General features: G+C 52.3%; 1 protein-coding gene across 1 annotated transcript; it reads right to left on the bottom strand.

Annotated features, from left to right (window-relative positions):
• Positions 1-217: 217 nt before the first annotated feature.
• On the bottom strand, positions 218-22,163 carry RD3 (RD3 regulator of GUCY2D). Its single transcript, XM_007115706.3, has 3 exons — positions 21,990-22,163; positions 2,641-2,950; positions 218-509 (listed from the first exon to the last, which is right to left on the bottom strand). Exons 2-3 carry the CDS (start codon positions 2,934-2,936, stop codon positions 218-220), a joined length of 588 nt encoding a protein of 195 aa, XP_007115768.2. The 5' UTR covers positions 2,937-2,950; positions 21,990-22,163.
• Between the last annotated feature and the right edge of the window lie 729 nt (positions 22,164-22,892).

The raw sequence follows: 22,892 nt of genomic DNA, 5'->3' as shown, positions 1-22,892 counted from the left end.
AGCCCTGACTCTAGGCCTCGTGGTCCGTGGGAGAGGGCGGGCGGGGAGGGGTTGCTCCATCTTGAGGGAGTGTCCCGGGCCGGGGCGGGCTCTGGCCCCGCGTCAGGGGCAGGGCGATGGGGAGGTTGCAGGACCCGGGATGACCCCGGCTTATCATGCCCCGCACCACCACCACCAGCCCCAGAGGTGGCTCTGCTCCCGGGCAGGAGAGGCGGGGTTAGTCCTCTTTTTGTGCCCGGAACTCGGGCATGCTCCAGGTCCGGGGCGGCGGCGGCGCGTCCCGCTCCACGTCCTGGGAGATGGTGCGGATGTCGCTGGCGAAGGGGGTGATGCGCGCGCGGCTCCTGAAGGTGGCCAGGCTGCCGCGGGGCCGCAGGCTCCACTGCCGGGTCAGCTTGTGCGCCGCCTCCTCCTGCTTCATCCTCTCCAGGACTTCCTGCAGCACCGAGCGGAAGAGCCGGGACACCTCCTGCACCTCGGGCTCCTGCTCTGCCATCAGCTGCCGGAACCTGGGTGCGGAGGCGGGGAGAAGAAGAGGGGGCGTGGCACGTGGCCGGTGTCTCATCCCACGGGCGTCCCTGGACACCCCCGTGGACAATTCCTGTTCCCTCCACTTCCCCACTTCCTGTGAAGTGGATCAGAACCCACCCGACCTCCCTCGTGCTCCAGCCCATCCGGAGTTCCAGCTCTTCCACTTCTGGCCTCCATGAGACTCCTTGAGACTCAGCTTCCTCGTCTGTAAACTGGGGTCATCATGGCTCCCTTTTTGTGAGGTTTAAGGCGCTAACATCTGTAAAGATCCTGGCACTCACCTCGGGTTATCGATGCAGTAGTAGCGACGGACGCCCACTGCTCTCTGGGACTTTTCTGGCTAACACTCTCTCACCGTTCTGCCCTCACCGGCCAGCATGATCTCTCTGAAATGCATGTCCGATTATGTCACTGCCCTGTGATATTCCTTCTATAGCTTCCCGCCACCTCCTGGGTGAGGGTGAGCTGTTTGGCCATGCACACCGGGCTCCCTGCTACTTCCCTTGTCTGTGTTGCAGCCAGGAGTGTGGCCCCAGGTTCTCCTGGATGCCAAGCTGTTTCCTTTGCCAAAAATGTTTCTGGCTTGGAGCTCCAGAATGAAGGATAGCTAGCAAGTCCGTGTGATACCTAATTTCCTCCACCATATTAAGAGTCAGGACTTCTCAGACCTTTCAGCAGTGAGACAGGAAATGTGATGCGACAATCATACGAGCATCCCCAGCCTCCCCCTCATGTATGAGGCTTGGTTGCTTTGCCAGCCTAGATTCTCTCAGCACCACTCCCATGACTATCCCCACCCCTGTCCACAGGGTGCTTCTGGAACTAGATACATTTGGGGGCTTCCATGGTGCAGAATAAGAAAAATGGGGGAGGGTAAGATTCCCAGCCTGGAGGAAGAAGCAGGGGGGTGGTATAAGACTACAAAACCCAAAGGAGTATGAATAGGACTGAAGAAGGAGGAGTTTTTAAGGGGAATTTTGAAGAAGAAGGTGTGCAATAGATGCGTCTGTCGGTTAAAGAGATGGGTGAGGGAAGATTTGGGGATGCTAAGGGGGACTTTAAGATGTTTTACTGTGGATCTGTATTCCTTTACTAGTGTTCGAGAAATGCAGGTAAAGAACTTTAGTTTTGAAATTACTTTTGGCTCTTGGACTCTGCTTCCTTGATTTCAACACGCATCCAACTGAGACTGGACCGTGTAGGTCACAGCTTTACTAAGGTTACACTGATGTGCAGGAACATGATTGTACTCAAGCTCTAAATGTCCAGTGCCCTAGGGCTCTGAAACCTTCGCTCGCAAGCACACGCACACACACGCACACACACACATATCCCTTAGACAAGCTAGTGTGAAATAGGATAATTGAGAAACCAATTTTGGAGAGCTTATATGGGGAAACCTCTCTCAGAAGGTAATATGGAAGATGAACTGGTGAAAGAGAGGGAGCCAGCCACATTACAACCAGGATGGTAACAGTCCAGGGAGAGAGAACAGAAAGCTAGAAGGCCTGGGGTTCTCTCCTATCAAAACTCACATGTTGTTTTTGTTTGGGAAACTTATATTGGTTTGGTTATTTTTTGCACTGCTGGAAGCAGGAGGGGAGGCGGGCTGGGTGCAGGCTGGGATGTGGGTGTTTTGGCAGGAGATGGGACGCCCTCTGGCCGGGCTTCAGACCTGGGGCCTGAGATTAGCTGTGAACACTTAGGGGCCCGACGCATGCAGGTGAGGGATCTGGGGGTTCTGCAGCTAGTGGTGACCCCAAACAGAACACAGACTGTACATTTACGAGTAGGTTTGTTTTTTAGACCACGGTTTCTACTGCAAATAAACCTGAGTTCTTTTCTGCAAACAAAAACAAAAACAAAAAAACCTCACGTGCCTCCGGGAGCTGCCTCCCACCTCCCTCTGAGCTCTGAGCCCTGAGCCCTGGCCTGGCCTTCCATGGCCTCTTTCAGATTCTTCCCCGTGCCTTGCTCCTTTTAACAGATACCTGGCCCATCCAGGCCCCAGGCTTCAGTCCTGGTAGCCTCAGGCCCCTGTCACTGCTGCCACCCTCCCTGGAGCCTGCAGCCCAACCGCTGGTCCCTGTCCCCAGTGCCAGGAGTTACCTGAGGATGGCGGGCCCACAGTAGGATGGGTGGATCTTGGCGCAGACGCCCTCTAGTTGCAGCCTCTCCCCGGGGCTGAGGTCGTAGGTGGGCCGGGGCGCGCTGGCCAGCCAGCTGTAGTCCACTCCGGTGCGGATCTTCCTGACGGCGTTGCTGCGCCCCCACTGTTGCCTCTCAGCCTCTCGCATCTGCCCCTCCAGCTCCACCATGAGCGTCTCCGGCACCATCTCAGCCGGACTCCGGGAAGACAGCCGTGGCGGAGCCTCGTTCCACCGGAGCCATGGGATGAGGGACATGGCCCCCCCAGGCCCTGCCGAGACAGGGCAGGAGTGTGTCTTCCTTGGGCCCCTCTGTCACTTAGTGTGGGGAGAACAAGGGGGAGGGAGGAGAGCTGAGACCCGAGTGAGAAGACCGCTCCCCCCTCACAGCTGGGTGGCCTCAAGTAAGTCATTTAACCTCTCTGAGCAGTCATTTCTAATTCTGTAAGACAAGGTAATCTTGCTGTGAGAAGCAGTTGTGAATAAACTTGGGAAGTTCCAAGCACCACATAAAAGTAAGATAATTTCATGGTTATAAAAATCCATAAAGCATCCAGATGATTGAGACTCCTGAATCCTTGCTAACTCCAAACAAAGACGGAAACAAACTGTTAAAAACAAGACAACAGGCCCAAAATGGAGTCACTTATGCTAAGCCCCACATCACTAAACCAAGACTTAATTACAGTTGCGGCTCTTCCAGAAAAGGAATCTTAAACCAGTCAATCAGGAATCACCTGATCAGCACTAGGTAAGTAATCTGCCTGATAGACCGCTGCCATCCCCTAAAGGAAAGCGACAACCAACCTGCTTTTTTTTGCCTAGTATAATGTCCTTGTTCTCACTCCCTTCTGCCTATAAAACTTTCTCATTTTGTACAGCTCCTCAGAGCTCCTTGATATATGCTAGATTGGATGCTGCCCAATTCAAATAGATTTTTTGCTCAAATAAACTCTTAAAAAATTTTAATATGCCTCAGTTTACCTTTTAACAATAGTGTATGGCTGAGCATAATCTTATCTCTATGATTTAAGGGGAAATACATACACTCACACACACACACACACACACACACACACACACACTCAGAACATATGCCTACATCCTGTATCAACGTGACAGGAAAACACCCTAAGTTTCTAAATGTCCCCAACCTGTTGCTGAAGGAAGCTTAGGATATTATCCTGTAAATGATACAACTTAGCCACCATTCATTCATTCATTTATTCATCATACATCAATCAGAAGCATGAATTAAGCACAGTGTCTGTATCTGTGGAGGAACACAAACATGAAATCATGTCTGGACCCTGCTCTGCAGCAGACACAAGACTTGATGTGTAGAAACCATAACCTCAGTGGAAAGAAAGAAATGTGACTGGCGAAGCATAGAGCCAGTATTGCTGGGGTGGGGGAGGGGAAGGAGTGACTCTGGATGATGAAAGGGGTCCTAGAAGGCTTTGTGGATGAGAGAAGGCTGATGGGTAAGTGCAGGCCTCAGACACACGCACTGATGGAGATGTCCCAGGTGGAGGATCCAGCCATGGTACAAGGTGAGACGTGTGCAAGAAGCATCGGGTGTGACTGCAGGGGTCCTAACTCATCATAGTATTCCCACAGGGTCTTGCTCAGTACAGGTTTGGTGAATGACTGATTGACTAGATGAATGAATGAATGAGTGAATGAATGGATGGATGGATGGATGAACAGGTGAGCGAGTGAATGGACTGCCATCTCAGGCATGCCCTGCTGCCTGCCGGAAGTGGGTTTGTGCCTCTGACAACAGTGAAGGCAAGCTCCATTCCTGGGCTAAAACCTGAAGTGGGTCTTTGCGGTGGTCCACCTCCCCCTCCTATACCCTTCCCCGCTTCAAGCAGCTCCCCCTTCCATGAGCCAGTGGTCCCCTTCCTGCCTAGACCCTCCAGTTGCAGAGAACAGAGATTCAATGAACTCAGTCTCAACAACATGGTCACGAGGCATGTGTCACCTCCTGAGGACATATGTATTTTCAGGCAGCTCTCCCACCACCCTGCACCCATGATGCTTAGCCCAGAGAAATGAATTGTTAATGCTGGAGAATCAGACACAAATGGGAAAATTATTATGAGGTAGCAGTAGCCTTCTGGAGTGGCACAAATCAAGCTTCCGACTTACACATGGAGACTTGAAAACAACCGGTTTCCTTAGCAACCATGGTACTTAGAAAATCTAATAAGGTTCATCCTCCACTTAGTCTGAGCATATCACCAATGGAGGCCTCAGATGATACCCCGACTCCTTTCTGCGAGGTTGGGAGAGAAGGAAAGACCATCAGACCCTGCTATTGGGGTCAGGGGCAATTAGGACCTTTTCTTCTCAGCCTTCACTGCTTCGTGTGTCCAGAATAATGTATTTGGGCAATAGTGTGGAGAAGGGGTTGGGAGATGGAGGTGGGCTGTGTCTCGTCCTGAGAGCCCTGAGCCCCAGGAACCTCTGCCTAAGGCCAAGGGATCCGATCAATCAGGCAGAGAGACGTTGTAACTGAATATGTTGTTTTTCCCGGACCGTTTGTGTTTTTAAAAGAACACAGGTCAGGTGGATGCTTGACACCAAAAGAGTGAATGGTGTCATTTCAGGTGTTCATTCAGCTCCACTGACGGCATCTCAAAATATGGCTCATGGTCTCAGCAGGGGCTCCTGACCATGCTGGGCCATTTCATAGCTCCATGCCTTTGTCAGTGCCCCTCCTTAACCTAGACATTTGGTTTTAGGGTCAACTCCCCTCTGAAGACTTTTCTGATACTCCCACCTCACAGGTAGATGTGACCACTCTCTACCTTGCACCCTGACTGAGCTCGGCACAGGCGTTTTTCATAGCACCAGGAATACTTTATGGAGTGTGACTATCTACCTCCCCTGACACTGTGTGTCCTATGTAGGCAGGGACTGTGCTTCATTCACCCTTCCATCCCTGGTGCTGGGTACATAGGGCAGTAGGTTCTTAATAAATGCCAAATGAATGAGTGAATGAATGCATGATCAAAGAGCAAGCCCCATGGCTCTGACCTACCCCAAATAAGAGAGCATTTGTCAGGGGTCAAGGGAAAGACAATCTCTCCTCTGGCCCTCATGGCTCCACATTCTCCCCGACACCTGGAGATTCCACCAAGATCTTGTGAATACCTGATGGGGGCCTTGGGCAGCCCTGTGACTTAGCCATGGGGTCACACTCCTTGGTCTACTGGCCACCTTGATTCACTTCCTGGAGCCACCGTCTCAGAACTCGTGTGGGTGCCCTACCCCGGCCTTCCTTGAGTTGTGGCTGTTCACTGGGGCTCTGTCAGAGGTGGTGTCCTCATTTTAATGACCCTCATCCTTTCACATGTTTCCGATTACTACCTGAATGTTGAGAGTTCCCAAATCAAAATCCATAACCCAGTTGTCCTCCAAGCTCCAGGTCAGGGTCTCCACAGGCCTCCTGGACACCTCCCCTTGTAGGTTCCACTTGCTTTTCAACTCAAGCTCCCCATCTCCCTCCCCATTGGCTGCTGCTTCTCCCAGGTTGCCAGCTTGGTGGGGGGCATAGCTTAGTTGCCCAAACTGATGCACCATCCCTGTCATGTCCCTTTGCCTCATCTGTCAAATCCTCTATCCAATTCCTATTGATTCTCCCAAATCTGTTCACTCTTTCTCCCTTCATTATTTCAAGCCTTGACCATCTGCCAGATATATTACAGCTGCCTCCTAACTGGAAACCCAGGGCTAATCCTCCCAATCCAATCTCCACTCTATTTTCTTTTCACTATGGTGAAAAAAATAAACACCATTAAAATTTACCATCAGAAGCATTTTTAAGTGTGCAGTACAGTAGTGTTAATGTGTTTGTTGTTGTGCAGTATTACTCTGGAACTTTGTCACCTTGCAAAACTGAAATCCTATACCCATTAAACAGCAATTTCCACTCTATTTTCTGCAGTGTGATCTTTCTAAATCATGAAACTGATCATGTCACTATTTTGTTTTCATTTGATACCGTAACACAGTGCATGGGATCTGTGAGCTGTATAAGGGCCCCCTATACAGCTGCCTCCTACCCCCCAAAAGTGTCATTGGCTTAAAAATAGAAATCTACAGACTTGAAATTAATAAATTAATAGTAATTCCAAATCCGAGGTATAAAACTCCTTTCAACTTTTTTATTAAAAAATAACTGTAGGGCTTCCCTGGTGGCGCAGTGGTTAAGAATACGCCTGACAATGCAGGGGATGTGGGTTTGAGCCCTGGTCTGGGAAGATCCCACATGCCGCGGAGCAACTAAGCCCCTGCACCACAACTACTGAGCCTGTGCTCTAGAGCCCGCAAGCCGCAACTACTGAGCCCGCGTGCCACAACTACTGAAGCCCGCGCACCCAGAGCCCGTGCCCCGCAACGAGAAGCCACCGCATTGAGAAGCCCGCGCACCGCAATGAAGAGTAGCACCTGCTTGCCACAACTAGAGAAAGCCTGTGAGCAGCAATGAAAACCCAACGCACCAAAAAAAAAAAAAAAAAAAAAAAAAAAACTGTAATGTGCGTTCATTTGATAATGTTTGATGTGATGTGGAGCAAGGCCTTCAATAGTAAAGGCATCTAGGGCCGGTGAACATCTTCACATCATCCGATATTTAAGCCCTGGGATGCTTAAAGGCTTTCAATGATTCCCGATTATCTTCAAGATTAGATTCAGACCCCTGAAGTGGCTTCAAGGCCCTTTATCATGTGGCTCCTGTTTATGTCTTCAGCTTCACCTCTCAGCAAACTTCCCCTCCCCCAGTCCTCCCCCAACACACTCTCGCACCCCACTCTCCATTCCCCTAATGCCCCCGGCTCTCTCTTGCTTTTCAGGCCTTTGCACATCCCTAGAACACTTTCGGTCTCCTCAATTACTGAATAAATCCTAGCTCAGCTCTTAGCTCCTACTCTGCTTCCTTTAGGAGACTTCCCAATCCTCCCTGACCAGGCTCCCAGGTTGCTCTGTGCTCACCTCGTCATGGCACAGTCACAGTGAACCATGATTGCCTGTGTGATCATCTCCCTCTCCAGCCGGAGCAAGGAACCAGGTCTTGAGCAGCGTCCTACCCAGGCCCCAGCACCAGGCACAGGGTCTGGCCTATAGCAAGTGCTCAATGGACATCCATAAATAAACGGAGTGATACTTATTTTCTAACTTGTTTGGATAAATACCAGAGTGATGGATAATGTTGCCATGTGGTGCTTTAGTCCTTGCTCTGTGTGGGGGTGGGGTGTGTGTGTGTGTGTGTGTGTGTGTGTGTGTGTGTGTGTGTGTGTGTGCAGCTGGGCCAGAAATCTACCTAGGCAATCCCTTCCCATTCCAAAATTTCTCACCCTTTCTAAGCCCATTTTGAGGGATTCATCCTTGGGTCAAGTGCTGCCCTCCTTAAGGACCTTTATTTCTTCTTAGTCTGGAATTGCATTTAAGCTGAAAGGAGGCAGCAAGAGAATGTTTTGGTGTTGGAGGGTCTTCCTGCAGCTGGGAGAAATATAGAAGAGGCAGTGGGAGGCCCGAAGACAACTCTTGTCTCTAGGAAATCTGGCGTCCTAATATCCACTCCAGGCCTGGCGGGGGGCACTGGGCTTGAGCAGCAGGCCCACGGCTCACACGTGCAAGAGACCTGGAGCAGTGCTGTAGATGGAGGCTCACATACCATATATTTAAATATTCAAAAGTTACAAATTAAGCTAACAAACTATTCAATAAAATACCTTCTTCTTCCTTCCTTGTTAAATACACCTTTGTAACAACTGGGAGGGTCTGATTCAAGCTGAGAATTCTTGGACGCCAAAGGGTTCTTCACTGGTACGTGGAGGTGTGTGTTGAGTCAGCTGCTGGTCCTTAGCCTGTCCCCTCTCTCTAGTCACACCATGAGGGGCCTTGCAAATATGCAGAGGGTGCACCAGCTTCACGTCCAGGACCCACCCATACCCCTACCAACGGTGTCTCTTTGGCCCCCTCAGCCCTAGCGTTGCTCCCACGGTGATGTCATCCACCCTCAGGAGACTGGGCCCAGGGAGGTGGCCTGCTCTGACTCTAGAAGTGGGCGGGCGACTGTCTGGGCAAGGAGTTCTGGATCTCAGCACCTAAGACCTGACCTGGAGGGCAAGTGACCTCAGGGTGGGCACATCTCTGTAATACCCCAGACTCCTCCTCCCTGCAGGTGGGGGAAGCCAGAGCTCAGCCGGAGGTGGGAGGCGGCCTCTTCCCGGGTGGAAGGCTGTGATCTTCACCTGAGCCGGCCTCTGAGATGGGTGCCCAGCCCACGACAGATGGCAGAGCCTGGCGCGGTGATCCCACCTGAATCCTGGGCTCTGTAGGCTCTGAGCTTCTCTGGCCCGGGGAGGTGGGCTCTCACAGGGGCCGGACGGGGGTGTGGTGTTTGAGATGTCTCCTCCCCCCAATCCCTGCCTCCCAGCCCTGGCTGGAGGCTTTGACAGAGACGAGGTTTCTGCCCGAGCTATTTCTGTCTCTGGTGCCAGCTGTTCTCACGGAGGCTCTTCAGCAGGTCTGATTAAGTTCTTAAGGGCCAAGGAGGGAGGGGGAGATGAAGGGGGGGAGAGATGGAGGGAGGGAGAGAAGGAGGGAGGGACACAGGGACAGAGAGGCAGGTGGGCCAGATGATGCCAGAGGTGGTTGGCTTATCCCAGGGCCTCCTCAGGACCTAAGTGAGGCCATGTGAGTCTGTGTTGGGAAGCACCTGATGGGGGTGTGTGGTCTGATTAAGACTCAAGATACCCAGAAGGTTCATCAAAACTGCTGTTGGGTGGTCTCCTCTGGGTGCTTTGCACAGTCGGATTCTGCCTTTCCCTTGCGTTGGATTAAACCTTGTGGCAGAGCCACACTCAGTTTAGCTAAGGCCCCTCACTCCTGCTTACCTCCTGGCCATGGTGACTCCAGCACCTTCCCATTCAGGCAACACACCTACAATCTGCCTCCAATATATGAACATTGATTGAATCCTTATTTTTAAAATATTAGGACATTTGGGGAAATATGAATATGAGCTGTATGTTAGGGAATGAGTGTTGATTTTCTTGGGTATAAAAATGGTATTATGGTGATAGGGGAATCTTGACAAATAGCCCGATCTTGGGAGGCGATGCTGATGTCTTCCTGGCTAAAGTGTCACGATGTCTTCAAAGTCTTACATCTGAATCATTCAGAAAATGTTGCGTGTATATGCATACACACGCATCTAGATGGGGCCAAAATGGCAATATATTAACAATCATTTTTGTCCGGGGATATCTATGGCTGTTTATTGCACTATTCTTCCAACTTTATTGCATGTTTGAGCAATTCGTAATTTAAAAGTTGGAAAAAAGCTAGCTCAGAACTCATTTTCTGCAGGAAGCCTTCGCGATTCATTCTATCTGGTAGGTTTGACTTGCCCCTCAGCACCTCTGCGCATGGTTTATATTGTACTCGTGGGTAGTGCTGTGGCATTTCTCCACAGGTGGGTTTGGTGTTGAGGTAGCAAACAGTGGCGCGTGCTGCGTGGGTCTGGGGTGGGGAGGCTGAAGCCCAGGCCTGAGTTCTGACCCATTCACGACTCGGCAAACACAGTGGGGAGTGTGTGCAGTGTCCCTGTCACTCTGCAGGTCTGGGGCTCCCTCTAGGAGCATGCACTCAAGACAGAGATGGACACAATGAGACAAGCGATCTCAGGGCTGCAGTGGTGCCGTTCCACTGTCTGGAAGGGTGCTGACACCCAGTACAGCAAACAGCAGGCCACTGCTCTCTGTCAGTTCAGAGGAGGAAGGCCCGTATCGGTTCTGTGAGGGGCAGTGGAGAGCCAAGGTTTTAGCAGAGAAAACCTAAGTTCAGCTCCTATGCCCTTCCCTTCCTGCCCAATGCTGCCTGTCCAAGTCACCTTCATTACTCCAAGCCTCAGTTTCTCTGTCTGTAAGATGGGGTAATAATGTACCTACTTCAAGTTACCATGAAGATTAAATAAGGTAACGTCCCTGTACGTGCTTTATAAACTAACAAGAAGTGGGTTCATCTAGGTCTGTGACTGTCCCTTGGGGCACGGATTTGTACCCTGGGACCCATAGGGAGAATTCAGAGGTTTATAAACTCGGATAGGAAAAAAAGAACTTTATTTCAGCTACCTTTAACTGAAATGCAGTATTTCTGTCAGTTATGAATGCAGGCCCCCGGCCACAGCAGTATCAGTGCACCTGTGGCTTTATCTCCCACAGAGGTCACGGATCTTTTCATAACACTCTGAAGTTGTTATTCTTGAAATATCGTTTGTGCTTGTCACTACTACGAAATCATAGTACTTATTAGCCCTGCCACAGATTTTATTATTTTACATGTGAATACAGAGGCACTATTACTATTACTATATCTGAAATTGTTTTTAAAAAATATTTTGATAGGGGTCTGGTTTCAGAAAAAACAAATTGATAGCTGCATTTCAATATAGTGATTTCTTCTGTAATCACATGAACTTAATTGTATGCATTTAGAAACATTTTGCCAAGAATGTGTCCACAGGCCTTACATAATTCTAAAGGGTCAAGGATCCCTTGGCTTGGTGTAAGCTTGACCCCAGCCCTGCTCCTGGCCTTGCTGGGCCCTGCTGTTGGGAGAGCTGGTGAAGGGAAAACTCAGGCGGGGAGCCTCGGGTCCCAGTGACCTTAGGAAAGCCCTCACATGTTCTATTGCTGCCCTGTGGAGGCACTCATCAAGTCCTTTCTCCTCCATTCTTTGCTTTTCTTTCTCCTTCCTTTCCCCTTCATTACCCTCCCACCCGCACATGCTCTGAGCCTTCCCTGCAGCCTATTTTTGAACATCTCTGAGGATGATGTCTTTTCCTGGCTCCCTGGGCGACACTGTCACCAGCTGTGGCTCGTTAGATGTGCTAAAGAGATACCAGCCCCATCCCTCAAGGGCAGGAGGAGTCTGGTTCAGGCAGTTAGCACTGGAGGGGACCAGGGGCATCTCAGCAGTGAGAACAGTGTGTGTGGGGGGGTGCCTGCGGAGTAGGTAGCAAGGCTCTGGCCCCCGCCGGAGGCATGAGAGGTTCATCTGCCTCTGGTGGGTGCCAAGGCCACCAGTCTCCCGCCATCGAGGGAAGGACGGTGCAGTCCCTGCAAGGAGGCTGTTTTCTCTGTACAAAGCAGCCCCACCCAGGATCCACCTCTGAAGCTGGGCCCTAACAGCTGAGCTGGGCGTCTGCAGGCCAGGGCAGGGGCTGCCCTGTGTGCCCACCAGAACCCAGGAGCCCAGAGAAGCACCTCCATGGGGCCGTCCCAGAGTGCAGGCAGGGTGGCTCTGCAGAAGCCGGGCCCTGGGGTGGGGGGTGCGGGGGCGGGGCAGAGGCCTCGAAGCAGGTACGGAGAGTCGGTGCTCCCCACCCCACCCCCCACAACCCCCCACCCCACCCCCCACCCCCTACCCCCTACCCCCTAGCCCTGTTTTTGCCAAGACCAACTTTACAGATTACAAACTGACCTATTCCTCTTTGGCATCATAGAAAAATAACCTGTCATCCACGAAGCCAGGCGGGACTCAGCCTGACCTGTGGGCCTCCGCCCACCTGAAAACATCTGCTCATCTTTTTTTTTTTTTCTGCGGTACGCGGGCCTCTCACTGCTGTGGCCTCTCCGGTTGCGGAGCACAGGCTCCGGACGCGCAGGCTCAGCGGCCATGGCTCACGGGCCCAGCCGCTCCGCGGCATGTGGGATCTTCCCGGACCGGGGCACTCGGCAGGCGGACTCTCAACCACTGCGCCACCAGGGAAGCCCCATCTGCTCACCGTTTAAGACCCACCTCAAGGGTCAGCTCCCCCTGCAGCCTGCCCGTCACTGCCCCGCTGAGGTAGAACGGCTCTCATCACAGTATCTGTTAACACACACGTTTCTCCCGTTTGGGGTTATATTTCTCTTTCACCGACTCGGCTATGAGCTCTGTGAGGACAAGAGCTGTATTGGTTGAATCTGCTGGCATGCAGCAGACACCTGCTGAGTGGTTCCTGAATGAATGAATGAATGAATGAGGCAGTCAATCCTCCTCATTCTGAGGCAGGAGTGCAGCCAGCAGGGGGACAAGTGCTCAGGTCCAACTGACTTGTTGGTACTTGTCTGAGGGGAAACACCCTGGTCTGTTTCTGAGAGAAATGGCCCTGCTTCCTTTCTGAGGGGAGACACGCTGGTAATTTTCTTAGAGAAGTTGCTCTGGCCCCTGACAGAAGGGAGATGCCCTGGTCCCTGTCTTAGGAGAGAAGCCCTTTGCTTTCTCTGCAAGGAGTCGCCCTGGTCACCGTCACAGGGGGAGACACCCTGGACACTGTCTGAGGGGAGATGCCCTGGTCTTTTTCTCAGAGAAATTGCCCTGCTCTCTGTCTGAGAGGGTACACCATGGTCCTTATCTGAAGGGAGAGCCCTGGTCTCCGTCTGAAGGAAGGAGCCCTGGTTTCTAGCTGAGGGGGAGATGCCATTTTCTCTGTCTGAGGAGAGACACCTGCTCCCTTTCTGAGGGGAGACACGCTGGTAATTTTCTTAGAGAAGTCGCTCCGGCCCCTGACTGAAGGGAGATGCCCTGGTCCCTGTCTTAGGAGAGAAGCCCTTTGCTTTACTCTGCAAGGAGTTGCCCTGGTCACCGTCACAGGAGAGACACCCTGGACACTGAGGAGAGGTGCCCAGGTCTCTGTCTGAGAGAAGCTGCCCTGGTCTTTATATGACAGAAGCTGCCCTGGTGTCTGTCTGAGGAGAGACACCCTGGTCCCCTTCTGAGGGGAGATGCCCTGGTCTCTGTCTCAAGGGAGATGCCCTGGTCCTTGTCCGAAGGGAGACACCCTGGTCTTCTTCTGAGAGAAGTCACAGTGGTCCTTGTCTGAAAGGAGACACCCTTGTCTCTGTCCCAGGGGAGGCTCCCAGGACTCTGTCAGAGGGGAGAGCCCTGGCCTTCAGATGATAGAAATCCCCCTCCAGCTGACCAGTAGGAGGGGGCTGATCCCACGGTGGCCGCTCAGACGCTCCTTCCCAAGCCTGATCCTCTCCCTGAAGCCCCTCCCCGCTCCATCTAGACCTGCTTTCCCGGGCGTGTTATGGGGACTCACAGACGGCTCTGTGGCCAGAGGCACTGAGGCCCACGCATCACCCGCGTGTCTTGGTCACTGTTGTGACCCGCGAGCCTGCTCTGAGCCTCGCACTTCGTGGTGCTCGAGTCACAGTGCTCAGATCAATGAGAGAATCTCCGATTTGCGTGTTTGCCCTTGCTTTCCCCTGCTTGGGTCCTCCCCGTAAAAGCAGAAGGGAAAAGGCGCAGGCTGGGTCCTCCCAGACGGGCTTGCTGCCTCCAGAGCAGACAGAAGCTGTGGCTTCCCCTGAGTTGATAAAGCAGGGACCAGGCCAAGGCCCCGAGGACGCTGTAGAGTCCGCCGCCTCTTGGGGGACAAATGGGGACAGGTGGGACCTCCCTCTGGCCATCTGGGCCCTGTACTTGGCCGGCTCAGTGAGCCGTCCCCATCTGCCCCAGCCCCAAGGCCGCCGGGCCCAGCGCAGTCTCTCCCGGCCTCTGCTCTAACCTCTAAAGGCGCGACTGCTCTTGGGATGCCGGTGGGGTAGCCGCTGTCCCCTGGGGAGGCGACCCTCTTACCTGGTTTTCTGAGGTCTGGCTCTTTGCAGGTGAAAGGTCCCGCGGGGGTCCTGCTTTCTGCTTCCCGGTCTGGGGGGAAAGAGTGTCTGGATCTCTTCAGGGAAACGCAGAAATTTCGGCAGCCACAGGAGGACAGGGTAGAGGGAAGACTGAATCTAAACGCCTCCTTCCTTTTTCTCTTGTGTTGCTGGTTGCTGCCTCATGCTTTTTCCTCTCTTTCTATCTCTCAGAAGTTGTGTTGAGAGAAAAAAACACTGGCCAGAGAAGGGATGTACCCTGGACTGGTGTTTGTGGTGTGTCGTGTGTGTGTGTGTGTGTGTGTGTGTGTGTGTGTGTGTGTGTGTGTGTGTGTGTGTGTGTGTGTCCCCAGAGGCTGGAACCACACAGTTCCTCTGATGAACCCTGGAGGCGGCCCAGGTCCTGATTGGCGGTTGCCATGGAGACCCACCTAAGCCTCTTTCACCTGAGCTGTATTAGCTGAAGAGGGAGCCTCTCCGACCTGACAGTCACCTGAGAAGACCCAGGGGGTGAGAGCGGGCCTGTGTCCAGATGGCATTCTCCACCCCGTCCTCCCCCAGCGGGCACTTGGGGTGGCACAAACTGGGGGAGCCAGACCTCGCTCGCTGCACCCTCTGTAGAGCCCTAGGTGGACCTGCTCGGGGCAGATGTTTCCAGCTACTTGGTGAATGGTTCCTGGCCGGAACCCACTCTTTCCACCCACTCCCTCCACCAGGAGAGAGGTGATTCAGGAGCCGAGGGCAGGGGCCTTCACCTTTAATCACCGCATCCTCACCTGTCCTCCTCTTTGCTAATCGAAATTCTCTCCTTCCCTCAAGTCAAGCTCAAGTGCAGAAAGTTCTTCTGACGTTCTGGAGGAGGGGTGAGGCTGAGGAAATAATCCAGGGAGAGGAGGAAAGATGGACTGTGATTATTGAGTTTGAGGGATCTGAGCTAACACGAGGGGCTGGCGGGAGCCCTCCTGTTGCTGTTCTCCCGAATCCCACGTTCACCTCTGGGCCTCCTGCCTGTCTGTGCCCTGGACACTCTCACCTGCAGGCTATTCTGGCTACGGGCCCACGTGGGCCAGACTGCCCCCAACAGACATCAGAAACCAACGCGTGCTGCCCTGTGGGGGGCCTCGGGGGTGCTCGAGTGGGAACTAAGCTGCATGGCAATAGATGCAAGTGATGCTGTACCAGGTACCAGGTGGTAGAGTGACTTCTGGATACACCTTGTCCTGACTGTATTGAAAACAAAGCAGAAGGCATCGCCAAGAAGAAATTAAACCGCGCCTGACGAGCTGCCTCACGCTGCTCACCTGCCTGCCTGCAGCTTTGACTGTGTTCCTGGGTGAAACGCCACTTTTGCGCTTCCTCTGTGGCTGGTTCCATTAGGCTTATCTGCCGTCCCTCCTCATCCAGCCGCTCAAGCAGGGGTCTTGAGTCAGGAGCTGGGCCATATACCTCTCTTGACCAGTTCACAGCCCAGCCGTCCCAAAGACGGGGAAGGTCTCTTGAGGACGGGAGACTCCCATGTTTTGAGGAGCTGAAGTTGACCTCCTCGCACTCACAGTTCCCTGGTGGCCTCCACCCCAGGACCAGCTAAGGCCAGAGCAGCCTGGGGCAGGTAGCCAGGAGTCCCCACCTCTGAGCGTCTCCCCGCTATCCTGACATCCTGACGCAAGGGCAGAAATTCCAAGGCATTTCCGAGCTGGGGAGAAGGGAAGAGCAGGATTTGGGGAAAGTTGCTAAAAAGTGACGAGAAGAGGTCAGTGACTAAGTCACCAATTCGTTCATGCAGCACGTATGTCTAGAGCACTGTTGTGTGCAGGCATACCGGTTGCTGGCTGAGGGTGCGTGACCCCGTTCCCCTCCCCCTCGCTCCACGCTTCCCAGCCAAGCCCCCGTGAGGCTGGGTCAGATGAGTAGAAGGTGGAATTCTTGCAGGAGAGTGGGGAGCAGAGACAGTATTAGGGTTCAGAGCTAAATGCCTTCATCTTCCTGCTGTATAATCTTGGGTCCACCACAGACCATTCTATTTGAATGAAAAAAGTCATCCCGTGGATTAGTCTCAAAACCTCACCCTCGGATGGGAGGGAGATGCAAGAGGGAGGAGATATGGGGATATATGTATACGTATAGCCGATTCACTTTGTTATAAAGCAGAAACTAACACAGCATTGTAAAGCAATTATACTCCAATAAAGATGTTAAAAAAAAACACCCTCACCCTCAAACACACACACACACACACACACACACACACACACACACACACACAAATTAATGTAAAAGAGATCATGCCGGCTCTGAGCCATCAAAGGAAGATCCCTCCGCAGCAGTGTGCTAAGGACTCCTGACCTGTGACTCTGGGGAACATGCACGTAAATGACCAGGTTCTTAGCATCCTCCCTCTGGACACAGCTGGCCCCTTCCCTGTACTTTTCAGTGAAGCATTCAACCAGGAGAGGGGGGTCATCGCCTCCCTCCTCCCTCCCCCACCTGCTGCCTTGACACCACAAAGAGGGCTCAGTGTTTGTGTTGACTGCTCATTTCTTTTCATGTTCGCCTGTGGAGGCTTTGTGGTTATCCACGCTGAGTGTGAGTTTGTACTCGGGAGAGAAGGTGGTTGTAGCTTTTTTCTCTCATTTGGCATCAGTGGAGGTTGTCAAAGCATAGGTAAATATTCAGCAAGCATTCTATTCAAATGGAGAAACACCAGTGGGGCCCGTGACATTGCCTCACAGATGGCGTTTGATGAATAAACTGGAGATGTGGAACTACTAAGCCATTGGGTGCAGGGCTGGATTAAAAACTGTGAGGAAATTGGAGGAGAGCCCTGATCCCAGATGTCAGGCTGCTCTTGTCGGGTACTCTTCCTGTTTCCTCCTCCTTGGCTTCCTTCCAGGCTGTGGGAACCAGTCCAAACCATTCCTAAGCACTCGGTCATGTATTGGGTTTTCAGAGCCCTGCAGAAGATTTGTGTAGCCTGACTGAGAGTGAATGAAACTGACACAGTAGTCATAGGTACAGACCAGACTTGCATTTACCCGTGCTCTTCTCTCCGGGCAGGCCTCCTTCCACTCCTGTGGCCACATTTCCTTCTCCAGCCAGAGGAAGCATTGCAGCTGACTGCAGGAAAATGAGAACTTCACCGTCTCCCAGCTGGCTTGCTTAAGTCCCTGTTCCTTCTCTCTCTCCTTCTTTTCCCTTTCCCCTCTCTTCCATTTAGCCTCATTCTGTTATATATATATATATATATATACACATATATATTCTGTTATATATATATATATATACACATATATATTCTGTTATATATATATAATTCATTTATTCACTAGGTGTTTATTGACCATCTATTCTGTGCTAGACGGCACCTTCATGCCCCATTTCTGTAGAATTCACTCACCACTGACTTCTTTTAGGTTCTGCCCTATGGTTTCACTGATCTGAGAGCCTGGGCAAAACCGGCCAGCTGTCCGTCAGAGTCCTGACATGTCTTCCGGACATGTCCCCTCTGGTTTTTCTATCTTCATCCCAAGGAAATAATTACTCCACCCCGTCTTGTCTGATGCCTTTTGCACGATGCACGCTTTGCCCCAAATGCCCTCTACCTGGGTGGGGGGGGGTGGGGGGATGGGTCTTACTTATCCCTCGAAATCTACTCTAGTGATAAACCTTAGTGAACTTTGTCTGCCCAGCTGTTCCCTCCTCTCCACTCTCTGAAGCTTCATTCTTCTCTCTGTATATACAATCAATCCTCATTACTCACAGTTGCAAAGCTGTCTACTCACTGAAATGTATTTGTAATCCCCAGATCAATGCTCATGGCAGTTTTGCGGTCATTCTGGATATGTACAAAGCTAAAAAATTCGACATTCCCAGCCGAAGCGGAACGAGGCAGTCCTCTGCCTTCCTGTTTCGACTCTCAGACTGTAAACAAATGCTCTTCTCCTGGTCTATTTAGTGTCCCACTTTTCCCATTTTGTGCTTTTTGCTGGTGATTTCACTGTCTAAAATGGTCCCCAAGTGCAGTGCTGAAGTTCTGTCTACTGTTCCTAAGCACAAGAAGGCTGTGATGTGCCTTATGGAGAAAACATGTGGGTGGGTTAGATGAACTTCATTCAGGTGTGAGTTTTACTGCTGTTGGCTGTGAGTTCAATGTTAATGAAACAACAATACATATGAATAAGGTGTCTTTGAACAGAAACACACATAAAACAAGGTTGCGTATTTACTGGTTGACAAAAATGTCCTGACCAGGGGCTAACCTGGAACCTAACTGTGTAATTCCCCCAGGAGCAGTGGTTCAGTTCTGGCAGCGACATTCAGAACATGACAACTGCAAGTAATAAGAATCCGTGAAGCTTCACGCTGTTGCCTTAGCCTCCCTGCAGAATAAGGACTGTGCAAGGGCTAGGAGCCCAAGCCCCGTGAAGGGTGAAATGTCAGAGCACTTAGAGAAGGCCAGGCCAGAGCACCCTGAGCCTGCTGTCTGTGCTCGGCGGATGTCCTGCCCCTGCCCTCCTGAGCCTGCAGGAGCCTGAGATGAGCTGTCACAAGCTCGAGGACCCACAGTCCACAGACATAAACCAGACAGGAGTGGGCTGTGAGGGTCTGAGGTCACCCACGGGCGAGAGTGTGCACAGGCCAGCAGAAGCGGGTGACGCGAGGGCTGTGGGAGGGTGGTCCAGGAGCCTGGACACTCTACGTTGTAGGATGCCAGTCCAGGTCCAGGGGGTAGGAAATCAAGGGAACCCCTTCCACTCAACCTGGAAATGCTTCTGGGAGGAGGCCAAGTACCGGCAAATCAACGGGAAGAGGGGGCCGTGATGTGGCCCGACATTAGAAGAACAAAACCTGAAGTGACACAAGCTGCTGTGGGCCCTCTGGGTGGGTACTGACATGGGGCCACAGAGGGGATGCCCTGGGCCTGGGAAAAGAAAGAGGTGGTATTAGTGAAAGACGCAGGAGCAGGTGCGATGTGCCGGATGAAACAAATTGTCACACGTGGACCTGAATGTCCCACGTGAATCTTAATAGATTCTGAAATCAGTTTCCGAAGAAGAATGCTGGTGAGTCCAGGGCAATGGTAGCAGCTTGGTAGTTAGTACACTGCCTGGCTCCTGGGGGAATGCTTGGACTGGGCACGGAGAATGAGGGGGAGGGTGGAATTGTCTGGGAATTCTGACTGGGTGGTGGTGAGACACGACACCCGGGGGGAGGAGCAGGCTGGAGGGGAAGGTGGGCTTGGCTTTGGCAGTGTGGACGGGGAGGGGCAGACGTCTTTGTGACTCCCAGGAGGACAGGCCCAGTGACCAGCCCCACACTCAGAGGATGGGTTTGGCTAAAGACAAAGATCTGGGGGTCATCAGCCTCAAGGTAGGTGTTCAACCTTGGACACAGGTGAGCAACTCAGATCACACAGGGCCAGAAGAGAGCCTGGGACTGACCCACAGGGCCAGCAGAGAAGCAGGCGGAGAAAGGGCGAGGGAACCTCGTACCGTGTGCTTGTTGCAGCTGCATTCCCGCCAAAGTCCGTACAAAGGAACAAAGAAAAGCTAAATAAGCATTGTTCGGTAATGTGTCTCCCTAGTATCCAGACATGATCCTGGGGCCCAGGCAACATTCTAAACTGGATTAAACAGGCAGTATGTGAACATTTAGAAAAGGAAGTGCAGATCATGCAGAGTTAGCAGATGCCTACTGACAGCAGGTCAGGGGAAAGACCCCAGAGAGACTGAAGAAGGGACGTCGGGGTCAGCGGTGGTGCCTCTGCTGTCCCCATCCCCATCGCATCCCCGTGGTCCTCATCTGCATCGAGGGCACCTCTGGCAGGCAGTTCTATCTGAACTCAGAGGTTTCGTTAATTGACAACGTCCCAGCCCAGGCTCACAATCCCCTGAGGCCCAGAAAGCACGCTGGGCCCACCTGCAAGTGTTTTGTCCCCAAGTGTGAGGCAGTATCACTGGGGACAGCTTCAACCAGTGGGGGCTGGGAGCTGGCAAATAAATGCTCCAGACTCCCACCCATCAGGTGAACGGTTTTTGAAGGCATGCCATCCCAATTCCCAGGGGGTTCCCGGGGGATCTTACCCTGTTGCCCTCAGCAGTGGCCTTGACAACACACCCTTAGGCTGGTTTTCCCTCCTTCCTATCTCACTCTCCTTGTGCCCTCACTCCTGTTTCCCAGATCACCTCCCAAGTCCTGGGATCTGCACCCAAGTCCTCATCTCAGGCTCTGCTTCTGGGATGGCCGGAGAGGAAAAGCCAGGAAAGTAGGTGTGGTCTGTGATGTGAAATACTACCAAGATTTCAAGTAGAATGATATCCAGGAAGAACCATTAGCAGCAGGGAGGTGGCGCAGGTCACTGGGGGACACTGCCATCGGAGCATGGGGGTGGGACAAGTACCCCGGGGGCTGCCACCCCAGCGTGCAGAGTCTATTCTTGCTCTGTGTGAGCTTTAACACAGGGCTCAGTGCCTCCCTCCATCTCCAGGAAGAAGCATTCCCTAAACCAGTGTTTACTGAAGACTCTATAGACAAGATGAATAAAGGGGTTTTCATTGTGCCCTGCACTGCAAAGTCTGTCAGTTTCCTTTGGACAACTGACTCTGCTCAGCCCCTCTCACCAGCCACCACCAGGTCCCCCCTCTCTGTTGGCTCCTGTCTCCCGGTCCTGGACACCCCTCCTCCACACAGCCTGCTGCCTCTCTCTGGCCTCATACATTCAGTGATGCTGGGAGGTGAGCCCAGCGTGAGGCCTGAGGTGCTGAGTGCCCCTGTCCCCCCGGGGTTCCCACAGCAGTAATGTGTCTCCTCCCACAGCGGCCCTTTATAGAGAAGACATGCCCAGGACAAGAGTACGGCTGATCTAACGCAATCTTCCCCACCCTTCAGAGTGGATGCCTTGCTGTTGCTCTCCAAGGGCTGAGAATAATTCTTTCTGGAAGTCTTCCCCCCAGGATGTCCTCTGATAGACTCATAAGTGGCTAGAATTCCCTCTAGGAACTCCAAGTGCTCGGTTTTTCCTTCACCACATCCTCTCTTCCCTGCACATCCCAGCCCTCATCCATTTCCCCAACAAAGGATTACTAAGCACGCGTGTTGTGTCAGCCCCAGGGCTGGGTGCCAAGGCGGGAGGTGCAGAAGGCAGGTTGTCTGTGGTCTGTGTCCTCGGGGGCTCCCGGCCACAGGAGGGGAACCAGGATGCAGAGATCCAGAGACGCACGCCCCACCCAGAGCAGCCCCTGGCTTCCCGCCTCCCACTCCTCCATACCATCCACACCTCTTTCTTGACCCTGGGCTGCTCTACTGAGAATCCCAGAGCAGCAGGGGGCTTGACTGCCCTTTACTCCTGCACCTGCTGAGATAATGAGTTCAGAAAGGGCAAGCAACTGGCTCATACAGCGCAGCAAGTGAATATCAAAGCAAATCCAGGAAAAACCATGCTCTTTTCTTCCAAACCACAGCCCTGCCCACTGCTGCATCCACAAACCAGACGGAAGCCCCTGGACACGTATCTTCTAAGCCTAGTTATGACCACCGAATACATCTCATTTTTTGTGTGTAACAAGCGTGTTTATCTGGAGGGGCTAAGGAGGTGGGGTGTGTGTGTGTGTGTGTGTGTGTGTGTGTGTGTTGAGCGGAATTCCATGTTACTTACTCTTCTCATAATCCTGGAAGGCTGCTTGGAAGAGGAGGTATTTCAGCCATCTTCAGAGACAGAAGGGTGGGTGGGGGATTGGACCTGAAATCTGGAGCTGATGAAGGAGTCAGGATATGTGGTATCACTGCAAGCCGAGGCTGAGCACCTGTCCTGTGTTGGACCCTGTGCTGGCTGCTGGAAATTGCCAGAAGGCAGCAGCAGGCTCTTCAGGGTTTCTTCACCAGTGCCCTTGGCTCTTTTCCCAGAAGATAAACCAAAGGCACTTTAACCTCCTGCTGCTAAACAACCAATCAGGAAAGAAGAAAGACCAGAGCCATCCAAGCAACCCCAAGAGAAGCAAAGCTGGCTGCAACCCAGTGTCAAAGCACCAGCATGTGCCTCACTGGGCCAAGAGGCCCCTTTCATTTCTCGGTGGAAGCCAAGTGCCTTGTTAGAGCTGCCAGAAGCCTAGAATCTCTGGAAACTTCATGGAGAGGAAACTGACAAGAATTGAAAAAGTTAAGATTTAGAAACGTGCACTGACCCATACCAGAAGCAATCTAGCTGTCCAGTAATTGCGGGGGATGAGGGTGGGGGGGGTACTTACAAATTATGGTACCTCAGTGTCCCAGACTTTAACCAGCCATGAGACAATAATGATGACAAAACTTGCTTCTAGCTTCCCACCCTGTGAGAGACGGTAGGCTCCACCATGGTGGTCAGGCCTGGGGATGAAGCAGGAAGGTAAAGAGCATGGAAGAAAACACATGGGTTGAGGTGGAATTACCTTATTAGCCTGAGTGAAGACCATGATTGTACATCTGCTGGGATTCTTTCCAAAATGTTCAAATTGCTGTCTCGTTAGCCTTTTTTTTTTTTTAATAAATTTATTTATTTTTTGTTGTTGGGTCTTCGTTGCTA

The sequence above is a fragment of the Physeter macrocephalus genome, chromosome 4, assembly GCF_002837175.3.
Source record: "Physeter macrocephalus isolate SW-GA chromosome 4, ASM283717v5, whole genome shotgun sequence".
Classification (NCBI taxonomy): Eukaryota; Metazoa; Chordata; class Mammalia; order Artiodactyla; family Physeteridae; genus Physeter; species Physeter macrocephalus.
The sequence above is the reverse complement of the archived record's forward strand: the minus strand, read 5'-3'. Positions and strand labels throughout refer to the sequence as shown.